General features: G+C 44.5%; 1 protein-coding gene across 1 annotated transcript; it reads left to right on the plus strand.

Moving 5' to 3' along the window:
* The first annotated feature begins 13438 nt into the window (after nt 1–13438).
* Nucleotides 13439–14798, plus strand: LOC120021262 (liver-expressed antimicrobial peptide 2-like). The gene is made up of 3 exons (XM_038964934.1): nt 13439–13605; nt 13724–13890; nt 13987–14798. Exons 1-3 carry the CDS (start codon nt 13537–13539, stop codon nt 14024–14026), a joined length of 276 nt encoding a protein of 91 aa, XP_038820862.1. The 5' UTR covers nt 13439–13536; the 3' UTR covers nt 14027–14798.
* Nucleotides 14799–15496: the final 698 nt, after the last annotated feature.

A 15496-nucleotide genomic window follows, 5' to 3' on the forward strand; every position in this document is an offset into this window, starting at 1 on the left:
GCTGTGGAGCTTTGCAGCTCCTTCAGAGTTATCTTTGGTCCCTTTGTTGCCTCTCTGATTAATGCCCTCCTTGCCTTGTCCGTGAGTTTTGGTGGACGGCCCTCTCTTGGCAGGTTTGTTGTGGTGCCGTATTCTTTCTATTTTTTTACCCCTTTTTTTTCTCCCCAATTTCGTGGTATCCAATTGGTAGTAGTTACAGTCTTGTCCCATCGCTGCAACTCCCGCACGGACTCGGGAGAGGCGAATGTCGAGAGCCATGCATCCTCCGAAACACAACCCAACCAAGCAGCACTGCTTCTTGACACAATGCACATCCAACCCGGAAGCCAGCAGGACCAATGTGTCGGAGGAAACACCGTACACCTGACGACTTGGTCAGCGTGCAGTGCGCCCGGCCCGCCACAGGAGTCGCTAGTGCGCGATGAGACAAGGATATCCCTGCCGGCCAAACCCTCCCTAACCCGGACGACGCTGGGCCAATTGTGCACCGCCCCATGGGCCTCCCGGTCGCGGCCAGCTGCGACAGAGCCTGGGCTCGAACTCAGAATCTCTGGTGGCACAGCCTTAGACCACTGCGCCACCCGGGAGGCCCTAATTCTTTCTATTTTTTAATAATGGATTTAATGGTGCTCTGTGGGATGTTCAAAGTTTCAGATATTTTTTTTATAACCTAACCCTGATCTGTACTTCTCCACAACTTTGTCCCTGACCTGTTTGGAGAGCTTCTTGGTCTTCATGGTGCCGCTTTCTTGGTGGTGCCCCTTGTTTAGTGGTGTTGCAGACTCTGGGGCCTTTCAGAACAGGTGTATATATACTGAGATCATGTGACACTCAGGTGGACTTTATTTAACAGATTATGTGACTTCTGAAGGTAATTGGTAGCACCAGATCTTATTTAGAGGCTTTATAGCAAAGGGGGTAAATACATATGCTGTCACGCCCTGACCTTTGTATTCTTTGTTTTCTTTATTATTGTTGGTTAGGTCAGGGTGTGACAAGGGTGATATGTTTTTTTGTCCTGTCTAGGGTTTTTGTATGTTTATGGGGTTGTTACTAGTCTAGGTGTTTTGTATGTCTATGGTTGCCTAGATTGGTTCTCAATTAGAGGCAGCTGTTTATCGTTGTCTCTGATTGGGAACCATATTTAGGCAGCCATATTCCTTGAGTATTTCGTGGGTGATTGTCTATGGTTAGTTGCCTGTGTCAGCACTATTATTATAGCTTCACGTTCGTTTTGTTGTTTTTGTATAGTTCGTTCAGTGTTTCTTTCTTCATTAAAGAGGATGTATTCAGGGCTTCCCGGGTGGCGCAGTGGTCTAGGACACTGCATCGCAGCGCTAGCTGCGCCACCAGAGACTCTGGGTTCGCGCCCAGGCTCTGTCGCAACCGGCCGCGACCGGGAGGTCCGTGGGGCAACGCACAATTGTTCTAGCGTCGTCCGGGTTAGGGAGGGTTTGGCCGGTAGGGATATCCTTGTCTCATCGTGCAACAGTGACTCCTGTGGCGGGCCGGGCGCAGTGCTCGCTACCCAAGGGAGCCAGGTGCACGGTGTTTCCTCCGACACATTGGTGCGGCTGGCTTCCGGGTTGGAGGCGCGCTGTGTTAAGAAGCAGTGTGTTGGGTTGTGTTTCGGAGGACGCATGGTTTTCGACCTTTGTCTCTCCCGAGCCCGTACGGGAGTTGTAGCGATGAGACAAGATAGTAATTTCTAGCAATTGGATACCACGAAAAGGGGGATACATTTTGTTTTTAAATAACAAAAAAAAAGAGGATATATTCAAATCACACTGCGCTTTGGTCTCATCACTATAACGAACGTGACATATGCACGCACCACTTTTCCGTTTAACATTTATTTTGAAACATGTTATTTTTTTCATTTCACTTCACCAATTTGGACTATTTTGTGTATGTCCATTACATGAAATCCAAATAAAAATCAATTTAAATTGCAGGTTGTAATGCAACAAAATAGGAAAAAACGCCAAGGGGGATGAATACTTTTGAAAGGCACTGTAGTGATGTGGACGCCAAGGAAACCCTACCTCTTCAGAGTGTCTTAAATAATCCCTCACCTCAACCCCCCCAACAAAAAAATAATTATAAAACAATAATCGGATCAACACTTGACCCCCCCCTTCAAGCACCGACTTTACTGATAGCTACTGACTATATTTTTTTGATACATCAAGGGGTCTTTATATTATCCTTGGTATGACCTTAAAACAATTTCCTATATCTTAGTAGTACCCCCCGGTTTAGACTCTTATGGGTTTTAATGAAGGCATGGGTAAGGCCAAAATGTCACACATTTCCCAAATGTTATTAGTTATTTTGAAATAATCGTTTTGGATACAGATTTGTAAGGTATGCCAAACATCCTTCCCCAAAATTACCCTTTATTTCAGGAAAATCCCTAAAAAGAATCACACTGTAAATATCTTTGGGCCCTTCTGGTGTGTTAAATGCCCTCATGGCACGTGGCCTGACTTAAGTGAGGGCTCAATGTGCATGTACTTTTCAGTGCACTTTGTCAGCCTCAATGGTTTCTGTCTTTATCTTGCAATTTGATGTCAGACAGCCAAGACTTGCAAACAAACAGTGAAGTGCTAGCAAAGGTCACCACCCATGGTCCCATAGAGACGACAGAGGCTTTGTCTGCTATACTGTAGGATGGATCAACCTTTAAAGGGATAGTTCAAGATTTTGCCAATGAAGCCCTCTTTCTTCTACTCACCAGAGGCGGATTAACTGTGTGCAATATGAAGGAAGTTGAAGGTGGTTTCTGGGGCCATCGCTAACTAGTGTTAATGTAATGACTGGAAGTCTACAGGAGCAGTTAGCATGCAACTAGACCACGTGTCAAACTCATTCCACGGAGGGCAGAGTGTCTGCAGGTTTTTTGCTCCACCCTTATACTTGATGGATGAATTAAGGTCACTAATTAGTAAGGAACTCCCCTCACCTGGTTATCTAGGTCTTCATTGAAAGAAAAAAAGAAAAACCTGCACAAACTCGGCCCTCCGTGAAATGAGTTTGACACACCTGAGCTAGACAGACTAGACTGTTACTTCTTTAGCATCAGAATGGTCACTCTGCCCTGCTATCCACATGAAACTGAAAGGATCCAAAAGATTGTTGCTCTGCCTTGCATCATCTGAAAATTGAGTAATTTACAGTGAAAATGAAGACATTTACAGTGAAAGTTTACCCAATCAATATTGGAATAGAAGATAGCAAACTCTCCAGGTTAGATAGATAAGAATTGGGGAGAGAACTATTTTGAAATACTGACCGTGGGAGGACTTGGGTGTGATGTTGCATACAGAGCAAAGAACTAACCAAAGATCATCCACAGAGGGCAAACTTCAAGCTCAGTGTGTATGTGTAATCCACACCTGATTTTTGATCATGCTGTCATATAATGGACATGTGACAGTTAAGTGATCTCCAACTATCTCATTCAATGTAACAGGAAGCTATGCATTTCAAAACTATCCCACCAATGCAGAACAAAGACCAGGATAATAATATTTTTTTTATGAATAACAAACAGAATTTTGAAGGTTCAATATCCAGGTCCAGAGTTTGTAAGCTCTAAAACTCTATAATATATCATGTAAAATAATGTGTGTTAGTCCCCTTGTGGGAGCTTGTTTTTATGACTAGTGTCTTGTTAAAATGTATGAAAGAGAGGAACATTTTGTCCAGACACTGAGAACATCATGATGTTTTATTTGTTTTGTCATTTTTGTCAGGGGGGGGGGGGTTGCAAGTACATTATTCATTTCAATGTATAAGTTTATACAACATATAAGGCTGCCACTCAAAAGGAAAATAACATACGGAGTTGAAGTTCAAAAAAAAAAAAGAAAGTGGGCCCAACCTCCAATCTCATTCCCCCAAACCCCCTCCCGGCGACCAGAGAAAACCCTCCCCATCAAATTGTACTGGTCACATACACGTGATTAGCAGATGTTATTGCGGGTGTAGTGAAATGCTTGTGCTTCTAGCTCCGACAGTGCAGTAATATCTAACAAATTACACAACACATACCCAATACACACAAATCTAAGTAGGAATGAATGAAGACTATATATACATGGACGAGCGATGTCAGAACGGAACGGACTAAGATACTGTAGAGTAGTATAGAATACAGTACATACATATGAGATGAGTAATGCCAGATATGTAAGCATTATGTGTCCAAGATACTGTAGAATAGTATAGAATACAGTATATACATATGAGATGAGTAATTCCAGATATGTAAACATTAAGTGTCCAAGATACTGTAGAATAGTATAGAATACAGTATATACATATGAGATGAGTAACGCCAGATATGCAAATATTAAAGTGACTAGTGTTCCATTCCTTAAAGTGGCCAGTGATTTCTAGTCTGTGCCTCGACACAAACCTGTCTCGGAGCTCTACGGACAATTTCTTGAACCTCATAGCTTGGTTTTTGCTCTGACACGCACCATCAACTGTGGGACCTTATATAGATCAAATCAAATCAAATGTATTTATATAGCCCTTCTTACATCAGCTGATATCTCAAAGTGCTGTACTGAAGCCCAGCCTAAAACCCCAAACAGCAAGCAATGCAGGTGTAGAAGCACGGTGGCTAAGAAACTCCCTAGAAAGGCCAAAACCTAGGAAGAAACCTAGAGAGGAACCAGGCTATGAGGGGTGGCCAGTCCTCTTCTGGCTGTGCCGGGTGGAGATTATAACAGAGCATGGCCAAGATGTTCAAATGTTCATAGATGACCAGCAGGGTCAAGTAATAATAATCACAGTAGTTGTAGAGGGTGCAACAGGTCAGCACCTCAGGAGTAAATGTCATTTGTTTTTTCATAGCCGATCATTCAGAGTATCTCTACCGCTCCTGCTGTCTCAAGAGAGTTGAAAACAGCAGGTCTGGGACAGGTGTCCGGTGAACAGGTCAGGGTTCCATAGCCGCAGGCAGAACAGTTGAAACTGGAGCAGCAGCACGGCCAGGTGGACTGGGGACAGCAAGGAGTCATCAGGCCAGGTAGTCCTGGGGCATGGTCCTAGGGCTCAGGTCCTCTGAGAGAGAGAAAGAAAGAGAGAAAGAGAGCATTAGAGAGAGGTGTGTGCCTTTCCAAATCATGTGCAATCAATTTAATTTACCACAGGTGGACTCCAATCAAGTTGTAGCAACATCTCAAGGATGATCAATGGAAACAGGATGCACCTGAGCTCAATTTTGGGTCTCATAGAAAAGGATCTGAATACTTAAGTAAATAAGATATTTCCATTTTTTTATTTTTAAGAAATTTGCAACAATTTCTAAAAACCTGTTTTCGCTTTGTCATTATGGGGTATTGTGTGTAGATTGATGAGGACAAACAAATATTGAATCCATTTTAGAACAAGGCTGTAACGTAACACAATGTGGAAAACATCAACAGTCTGAATACTTTCCAAAGGCACTGTATATATACACACAATACCTTCAGAAAGTATTCACACCCTTTGACTTTTTCCACATTTTGTTGTGTTAAAGCCTGAATGTAAAATGTATTTAATCCGGATTTTGTGTCACTGGCCTACACCCATATAATGTCAAAGTGAAATTATGTTTTGGGGAATTTTTACAAATGAATAAAAAATGACAAGCTGAAGTGTCTTGTGTCAGTTAGTATCCAACCCCTTTGTTAGGGCAAGCATAAATACATTCAGGAGTAAAAATGTGCAAGTCACATAAAAAGTTGCATGGACAGAATAGTGTTTAACATGATTTTTGAATGACTACCTCATCTCATCACACATACCATTATCTGTAAGGTCACTCAGTCGTGCAGTGAATTTCAAACACAGATTCAACCACAAAGACCAAGGAAGTTGTCCAATGCCTCGCAAAGAAGGGCACCAATTTGTAGATGGGTAAAAAAATGTTTTAAATAAAGCAGACATTGAATATCCCTTTGAGCATGGTGAAGTTATTAATTACACTTTGGATGGTGTATCAATACACCCAGTCACTACAAAGATACAGGCGTCCTAATGTAACAGTATAACTTTAGTACGTCCCCTCGCCCCGACCCGGGCGCGAACCAGGGACCCTCTGCACACATCAACAACTGACACCCACGAAGCATCGTTACCCATCGCTCCACAAAGACCACGGCCCTTGCAGAGCAAGGGGCAACACTACTTAAGTCTCGGAGCAAGTGACGTAACTGATTGAAATGCTACTAGCGCGTACCCGCTAACTAGCTAGCCATTTCACATCCGTTACACTCACCCCCCTTTCAACCTCCTCCTTTTCCGCAGCAACCAGTGATCCGGGTCAACAGCATCAATGTAACAGTATAACTTTAAACCGTCCCCTCGCCCCGACACGGGCGCGAACCAGGGACCTTCTGCACACATCAACAACAGTCGCCCACGAAGCATCGTTACCCATCGCGCCACAAAGGCCGCGGCCCTTGCAGAGCAAGGGGCAACACTACTTAAGTCTCGGAGCAAGTGACGTAACTGATTGAAATGCTACTAGCGCGTACCCGCTAACTAGCTAGCCATTTCACATCCGTTACACTAACTCAGTTGCCGGAGAGAAAGGAAACCGCTCAGGGAATTCACCATGAGGCCAGTGGTGACTTTAAAACAATTACAGAGTTTAATGGCTGTGATAGGAGAAAACTGAGGATGGATCAACAACATTGTAGTTACTCCACAATACTAGTCTAAATGACAGAGTGAAAGAAGGAAGCCTAGACATAATACAAATATTCCAAAACATGCATCCTGTTTGCAATGAGGCACTAAAGTAAAACTGCAAAAATGTGGCAAAGAAATACAAAGCATTATGTTTGGGGCAAATTCAACACAACACATCACTGAGTACCACTCTTCATATTTTCAAGCATGGTGGTGGCTGCATCATGTTATGGGTATGCTTATCATCGGCAAGGACTAGGGAGTTTTTTTATGATAAAAATCAACAGAATAGAACTAAGCGTAGGCAAGATCATAGATGCAAAACTGGTACAGTCTGCTTTCCAACAGACACTGGGAGAGAAATTCTCTTTTCAGCAGCACAATAACCTAAAACACAAGGCCAAATCTACACTGTGGCTTACCAAGATCCCATTGAATGTTCCTGAGTAGACTAGTTACAGTTTTGACTTTTGTCTTGAAAATCCATGGCAAGACTGTCACGATCGTCTTGCGAAGAGAGTGAGGACCAAAATGCAGCGTGTGGAAAGTACATCTTCTTTATTAAAGAAAGACGAAAACGACACGAACACTATACAACTAAACAAAACAGACGACCGTGAAGCTAATCAAACATAAGTGCTGACACTAAACACTTAGACAATTACCCACAAATGCATGATGCCCATGGCTGCCTTAAATATGGCTCCCAATCAGAGACAAATGAAAGACATCTGTCTCTGATTGAGAACCACTCAGGCAACCATAGACATACCTAGACACATTCACTCAACCATAGACATACCTAGAAACATTCACTCAACACAAACTCATACACTACACCCAACACCCCCTTTACCATATAACCACCCAAAATGACAAAACACAAACATTCCCCATGTCACACCCTGACCTAACTAAAATAATAAAGAAAACAAAGAATACTAAGGCCAGGGCGTGACATAACCCCCCCCTTAAGGTGCGAACTCCGGGCGCACCAGCATAAAGTCTAGGGGAGGGTCTGGGTGGGCGTCTGTCCACGGTGGCGGCTCTGGCACTGGTCGTGGTCCCCACCCCACCATAGTCACTACCCGCTTTCGTAGCCTCCTCCAAATGGCCACCCTCCACATTAACCCCACTGGATTAAGGGGCAGCACCGGACTACGGGGCAGCACCGGACTAAGGGGCAGCACCGGACTAAGGGGCAGCACCGGACTAAGGGGCAGCACCGGACTAAGGGGCAGCACCAGGATAAGGGGCAGCACCAGGATAAGGGGCAGCTCCGGACTGAGGGACGGCAGCTCCGGACTGAGGGACGGATCCTGGCTGGATGACGGCTCTGGCGGATCCTGGCTGGACGGCTCATGGCTGGCTGACGGATCTGGCTGCTCATGGCTGGCTGACGGATCTGGCTGCTCATGGCTGGCTGACGGATCTGGCTGCTCATGGCTGGCTGACGGATCTGGCTGCTCATGGCTGGCTGACGGATCTGGCTGCTCATGGCTGGCTGACGGATCTGGCTGCTCATGGCTGGCTGACGGATCTGGCTGCTCATGGCTGGCTGACGGCTCTGGCTGCTCATGGCTGGCTGACGGCTCTGGCAGATCCTGGCTGGCTGGCGGCTCTGGCAGATCCTGTCTGGTTGGCGTCTCTGGCAGATCCTGTCTGGTTGGCGGCTCTGGCAGATCCTGTCTGGTTGGCGGCTCTGGCAGATCCTGTCTGGTTGGCGGCTCTGGCAGATCCTGTCTGGTTGGCGGCTCTGGCAGATCCTGTCTGGTTGGCGGCTCTGGCAGATCCTGTCTGGTTGGCGGCTCTGGCAGATCCTGACTGGTTGGCGGCTCTGGCAGATCCTGACTGACGAATGGCTCTAGCGGCTCCTGACTGACTAACGGCTCTGACGGCTCGGGACAGACGGGCGGCTCTAATGGCTCGGGACAGACGGATGGCTCAGACGGCACTGGGCAGACGGATGGCTCAGATGGCGCTGGGGAGACGGATGGCTCAGATGGCGCTGGGGAGACGGATGGCTCAGATGGCGCTGGGGAGACGGATGGCTCAGATGGCGCTGGGGAGACGGATGGCTCAGATGGCGCTGGGGAGACGGATGGCTCAGATGGCGCTGGGGAGACGGATGGCTCAGATGGCGCTGGGGAGACGGATGGCTCAGATGGCGCTGGGGAGACGGATGGCTCTGGCCGGATGAGGCGCACTGTAGGCCTGGTGCGTGGTGCCGGAACTGGAGGCACCGGGCTAAGGACACGCACCTTCAGGCTAGTGCGGGGAGAAGGAACAGGGCATACTGGACCCTGGGGACGCACATTAGGCCTAGTGCGTGGTGCCGGAACTGGTGGTACCGGGCTGGGGACACGCATCTCAGGGCTAGTGCGGGGAGCAGCAACAGGATGCACAGGACTCTGGAGACGCACAGGAGGCTTGGTGCGTGGTGCCGGAATTGGTGGTACCGGGCTGGAGACACGCACCATAGGACGAGTGCGTGGAGGAGGAACAGGGCTCTGGAGACACACTGGAAGCCTGGTGCGTGGTGTAGGCACTGGTGGAACTGGACTGGGGCGGGGAGGTGGCGCCGGAAATACCGGACCGTGCAGGCGTACTGGTTCCCTTGAGCACCGAGCCTGCCCAACCTTACCTGGTTGAATGCTCCCCGTCGCCCGACCAGTGCGGGGAGGTGGAATAACCCGCACCGGGCTATGTAGGCGAACCAGGGACACCATGCGTAAGGCTGGTGCCATGTATGCCGGCCCGAGGAGACGCACTGGAGACCAGACGCGTTGAGCCGGCTTCATGGCCCCTGGCTCAATGCCCAATCTAGCCCTACCAGTGCGGGGAGGTGGAATAACCCGCACCGGGCTATGAACACGTACAGGAGACACCGTGCGCTCTACTGCGTAACACGGTGTTCGCCCGTACTCCCGCTCTCCACGGTTAGCCTGGGAAGTGGGCGCAGGTCTCCTACCTGCCCTCGGCCCACTACCTCTAAGCCCCCCCCCCAATAAATTTTTTGGGTTGACTCACAGGCTTCCTACCGCGTCGTCGTGCTGCCTACATTCGCCGGTATCCCTCCTCGCACTGCGCCAGAGAATCCCAGGCGGGCTCTGGCACTCGCCCTGGGTCGATCGCCCACCTGTCGATCTCCTCCCATGTAGTGTAGTCCAGATTACGCTCCCATTGCCATTCCTCCTTGCGCTGCTCCTGTTGCCGCTTATCACGCTGCTTGATCCCGCATAGGTGGGTAATTCTGTCACGATCGTCTTGCGAAGAGAGTGAGGACCAAAATGCAGCGTGTGGAAAGTACATCTTCTTTATTAAAGAAAGAAGACGAAAACGACACGAACACTATACAACTAAACAAAACAACAAAACAGACGACCGTGAAGCTAATCAAACATAAGTGCTGACACTAAACACTTAGACATAGACAATTACCCACAAATGCATGATGCCCATGGCTGCCTTAAATATGGCTCCCAATCAGAGACAAATGAAAGACATCTGTCTCTGATTGAGAACCACTCAGGCAACCATAGACATACCTAGACACATTCACTCAACCATAGACATACCTAGAAACATTCACTCAACACAAACTCATACACTACACCCAACACCCCCTTTACCATATAACCACCCAAAATGACAAAACACAAACATTCCCCATGTCACACCCTGACCTAACTAAAATAATAAAGAAAACAAAGAATACTAAGGCCAGGGCGTGACAAAGACTTGAAAATGGCTGTCTAGCAATGATCAACAACCAATTGGACAGCTTGAAGAATAAAAAAAGAATAATGTGCAAATATTGTACAATCCAGGTGTGCAAAGCTCTTAGAGACTTACCCAGAAAGACCCGCAGCTGTAATCACTGCCAAAGATGATATGATTCTAATATGTATTGAGATATTTCTGTATTTCATTTCCAATACATTAGCAAAAATGTCTAAAAACATGTTTTCACTTTGTCATTATGGGGGTATTGTGTGTAGATGGGTGAGACATTTAAAAAAAAAATCCATTTTGAATTCAGGCTGTAACATAAAAAATGTAGAATACATTGAAAGCACTGTACATTTAAGGAAATTGATTCTGCCTTCTTGGTCTTTGCCTTTACACCTTTAGTTTTGTTTGGGGCTGATGAAATAGCAGACAGTTTGTACAAATGGTTCTCTATTCTATGTGCGTCCTTTTCAAACCATTCATTATTATCAGCAATATAGTTTAAATTCCTTAAACATAAATGTATCATCAATTTGTATTAAGCTTTTAGGTGCTCTATTACTAAATACAAGAAAAAAGAAGAGGGTATGTGCAACAAATGCAGTCTATAATCTTCACAATAATTCACCATGACCTGTAGGCCATGTCCTATAACAGAGGGGGACCGCCATACATTATTAAAAAAGAAAATTGAATTGTGTGATAGCCCATATGAGACTGCCCATCTATCCTAAACAGTAGTATAATAGAAAATTGTAGGGGAATAGCTTCCAATTTATATTGCCATATTTAAGCCATATAGGGATGCAATGCATTGTATCCCCAAGAGGAAGCAGCCTCAGTCTGTATGACACTTCAACATAAGTGTCCATTGTTCATGAATTCGTTGTGTCATCATTGTCTAAATGTCATGGACCATAGGCAATATAATAATAACAAAGTCCAGTGATCAATAATAGTAATAACTGTGTTCCTTTTACCCCATTGAAGGGTTGTCCTCATCATTGTCTTATGCTGAGAGCAGCATCACAGCCATAGGCTTCGTGATTGTGCATGGACAGCATACCTGAATATTGAGCCAGTCAAATTGGGGTTAGCCTAGATCTGTCGGCTCCTCCCCTTGTGTGTTGGGCTTGATGTGTTTCGCGAAGAAGCCTCCTTTGCAGTGGAAAATCTGTGTTGCATTCTGGAAGTTCAAGATGAGCTTTGCCGGGTGTATGAAGCCGCATCTCAGGGTTAGCTTGCGTTGCTGGGGTCTCACCTCGTTGTAGGTCTGTTTCAGCAGCTCGGCACACAGATCTGGGTAGATGCTGATAGTTTTCTCAGCACAGGTCAGAGCCTCTGATTCTGCTGCGAGGAGAAGAATTTGCTCTTTGACTTCAAAACTTTAGATTCGTACAATCATACACCGGGATCCGTTGCAGAGAGGACCCGTGCGGTGCGCAATGTTAATCAGCGGCATGGGACCCAGCTTGTCCTGCCCAAACAGTTACAGTGCATTCAGGAAATTATTCAGACGCCTTCACTTTTTCCACATTTTGTTACGTTACAGCCTTATTCTAAAATGGATTCGATAGTTTTTTGTCCCCATCAATCTACACACAATACCCCATAACGGCAAAGCAAAATCAAGTTTTTAGAAAAAAAAACGGAAATATCACATTTACATAAATATTCAGACCCTTTACTCAGTACTTTGCTGAAGCACCTTTGTTCGATCGGGTTCAAGTCCGGGCTCTGGCTGGGCCACTCAAGGACATTCAGAGACTTGTCCTGAAGCCACCGCTGCATTGTCTTGGCTGTGTGCTTAGGGTCGTTGTCCTGTTGGAAGGTGAACTTTCGCCCTGAGTTTCATTCCCACAGGTGAATTGTGAATGGACAGATTATGCTGCTGGAGCGAAATTGACCTGCTAGTTGTTCCTTGTAATACAATGAACATCCCACACCTTAATATGGTGCTATGTTGACAATTATATGGAATAGCCTGCAGACTAAACTTAAACATGAGACTCTTGTCCCCCTGTTGCCCATTTTAAATATTTATTGGTGGGTTTTTATTTTTGTATTGCTTGTAACTGTTTCGGGTAATGCAAGTTCTTGTGCTGTTAGGGGAATAACCTATGTGTAAATGTAATAATCTGCTGCTGTATTTTTTTGTGTTATCTGTGATCGTTTTGTTTGTCTTATGTAGTTTCTTAATCATTGTACCTAAACTGTATGTGTAAACATCTATACGCAGGGCCCAGCTGTAAAAGAGACCTTGATCTCAGTCTGTGTTCCTTGTTGAAATAAAGATATAATAATAATAATATTTGAAAATAAGCAATGCATGCCTCCGGACCCGGCTTGACTGTTGACCCTTTGTAAGACATGTTTATTTGAATAAGAACATTTGACTGATTGAATGATTATTCAGAGCGACTTGGTTTCATCATCATTACCCTCACAACACATCTTGGCATAAATGTCAAAAGGTAAGTATTAGAAGAAGTATGCATAACATAAATAATTTGTCTGTACAAAGGTAACACGTAGAGGCCAAAATGCAATCTTTTGTTTACTTTGGTACCGAGTGCTGTCACACATGTAACGTTCATGCATTTTTTTCTATGTGCGCTCTAATGAGGTTATTAATGGACTTGTCATTATCAACAGAAGGAGTTTCCTAGAGGTGCCCAAGATATCAGCAGAGTTGATGTCATTCTGGCCATAGCTCCCAGTGCTAGGACAGTTTACAATCAGAGAGTTACTGGTCCACAGTGGAGATCTTATCTTTACCATTGTCAAATATTTGACATGACATGTGTGTATGTGTGTGTGTGTGTATATATGTCTGTGTGTGAGTGTGTGTGTGTGTGTGTGTGTGTGTGTGTGTGTGTGTGTGTGTGTGTGTGTGTGTGTGTGTGTGTGTGTGTGTGTGTGTGTGTGTGTGTGAGAGAGAGAGAGAGAGAGAGAGATAGAAAGTGATAGAGTGAGAGAGCGAGAGCGAGAGAGAGGGATGGTATATAAGCGGAGTTCTCCAAAATAACGTTTGCTACGCTAGTTAGAAACAGACACCTAGCTGTCTGCCATCCAGCACCTTTCACCGAATTTTCCAGAGTATATCTCACCATGCACGGTCAAAACCACAGCAAAGCAACGCAAGGTGTGTGTCTGGTGGCTCTGATTCTTATGCATCAGGTAAAGCACTTTTTATCATTGTTTTATCATTTTCTTTGGAGTAGTGTTGTTAAACATCTTTAACCAGTAGTGAAACTGTAATGTTAAATGTTGTTGACATATACACTTTGTATGGCAGGTGTGTGCTAGTCCAATAGGAAGCCATGATTCAAGGCTGAGTCTGCAGCAGGGCACCAAGCTACTGGAACGGAGAACCCGCATGACCCCTCTGTGGAGGTTCATGGGTACCAAGCCCACTGGGGCCTACTGCCGAGACCATTTTGAGTGCTCCACCCAAATCTGCAGGTAAGATATAGTTAACTGCCTTGGCTTTATACATTAGCAAGGATTGTTTTGTTTTCCCATTTATGTTGATCGACTGTCACTTCTCTCCTGGTGTAGAAGGGGCCACTGTGCCCTCAATGGGGCAGTTCATTCCTAGAAGTGGAGGAGCCAGAGGTTTCTTCTCACCAATCAGAGAACATTGACTAATGTTTTAATGGAGTTGATTTACGTAACAAGCATGTCAAGAATCTTCCCAGACATGGTGAAACTTATCAGATTGCGAACAGCTTTTTTTAATGTAGGCCAGAGATTAAACATTTTGAAATTAGAGGAATGGTTTTATCAACTTGGTGTATATTGATCTCACATGTACTTGAAAGCACTTTAACTTACCATTTATAAGTATGTACTGTATAATACTACAACTCAAGAGCGTTGAAACTATTTTTATTTTATTTTGTATTTTATCCCCATTAGCTGTTGCGAAAGCAGCAGCTACTCTTCTTGGGGTCCACACAATGATCACCATTAAACATTGCCGTAAATGTCCTACATGAAGACTGACATCCTATACAACGGTGTTCAGTTGAAATGTTTAGTATGCACTGTTAACTGATAAGTGTGTACTAAAGTGAATATGAACCATTCATCCATGTGCCGTATAATACTGTACTGTAATGATTCTTGCTTACTCATGTCTATAAAAATCATGTGATTTTTATAGAAATAGTATAATGAAGAGGCAAAATGTCAGATTTATTTGAAAAAGGTAACACACCAAAGATTTGTGCACAAATGAATGCAATGGTGAAATATTTGCATAAGAGCGTACTGTAAAGGAATCAATGTACTGTGCCTGTCTACACTTACATTGTTTAACGAGAGAAGACACACTTAAAGTTGCAAAAATAAAAGTACATTTCTGATCATTTTGATGTTCTTGTTTATTCATTGACTGCTCATATCTTACTGATGACACAGCACAGGTATTTCAACGTTTTGTAGCCTTTTTGTTTATTTTTATGAATAACTTCATAACTTTATATTGAACTTTATTTTATTGTTTGTGACAACTATTCGGTTGAAGATGCTGTAGTCAATTATACACTGCGGCTAGGCCTAATGCACACAGAAAATACAAACTGACTAGTCTGAGAGAAGCAGTGTAACAGACAGTGACCAGAACGCACCTTCCTAAACCCTGACATTTGCTTCCCTTTCATGTTCTCATCCGATGGTGCAACTATAACAAGTTGTAGTAAGAATTATTTTACTGTATCCATTTTCAAAGACCTTAGTAATCAAACTGCTGCTTCCTATACTAGACTATGGTGACATCATCTATCAAAACAAAACACAACCAAGATCTCACTTTGCGATTTAGATGTAATTTATAACAAGCCGATTCAGACAAGTACATTGGTTAAGGAAACTCACACTACTCCGTTCGACAACAGCAGCCATTACACATTCCAAAGGTACATCATGAGGTTAAAGTAACATCTTTCAGATACAAAGGCTTGACTTTAATCATTTACCTATAGAAATCAGGGCAATAAAATCACACAGTGAATTAAAAAAAGGCTTTTTCAAATGTTAAGATCAAACAGTTTTTGTTTTTAACTAA

The sequence above is a fragment of the Salvelinus namaycush genome, chromosome 26, assembly GCF_016432855.1.
Source record: "Salvelinus namaycush isolate Seneca chromosome 26, SaNama_1.0, whole genome shotgun sequence".
Taxonomy (NCBI): Eukaryota; Metazoa; Chordata; class Actinopteri; order Salmoniformes; family Salmonidae; genus Salvelinus; species Salvelinus namaycush.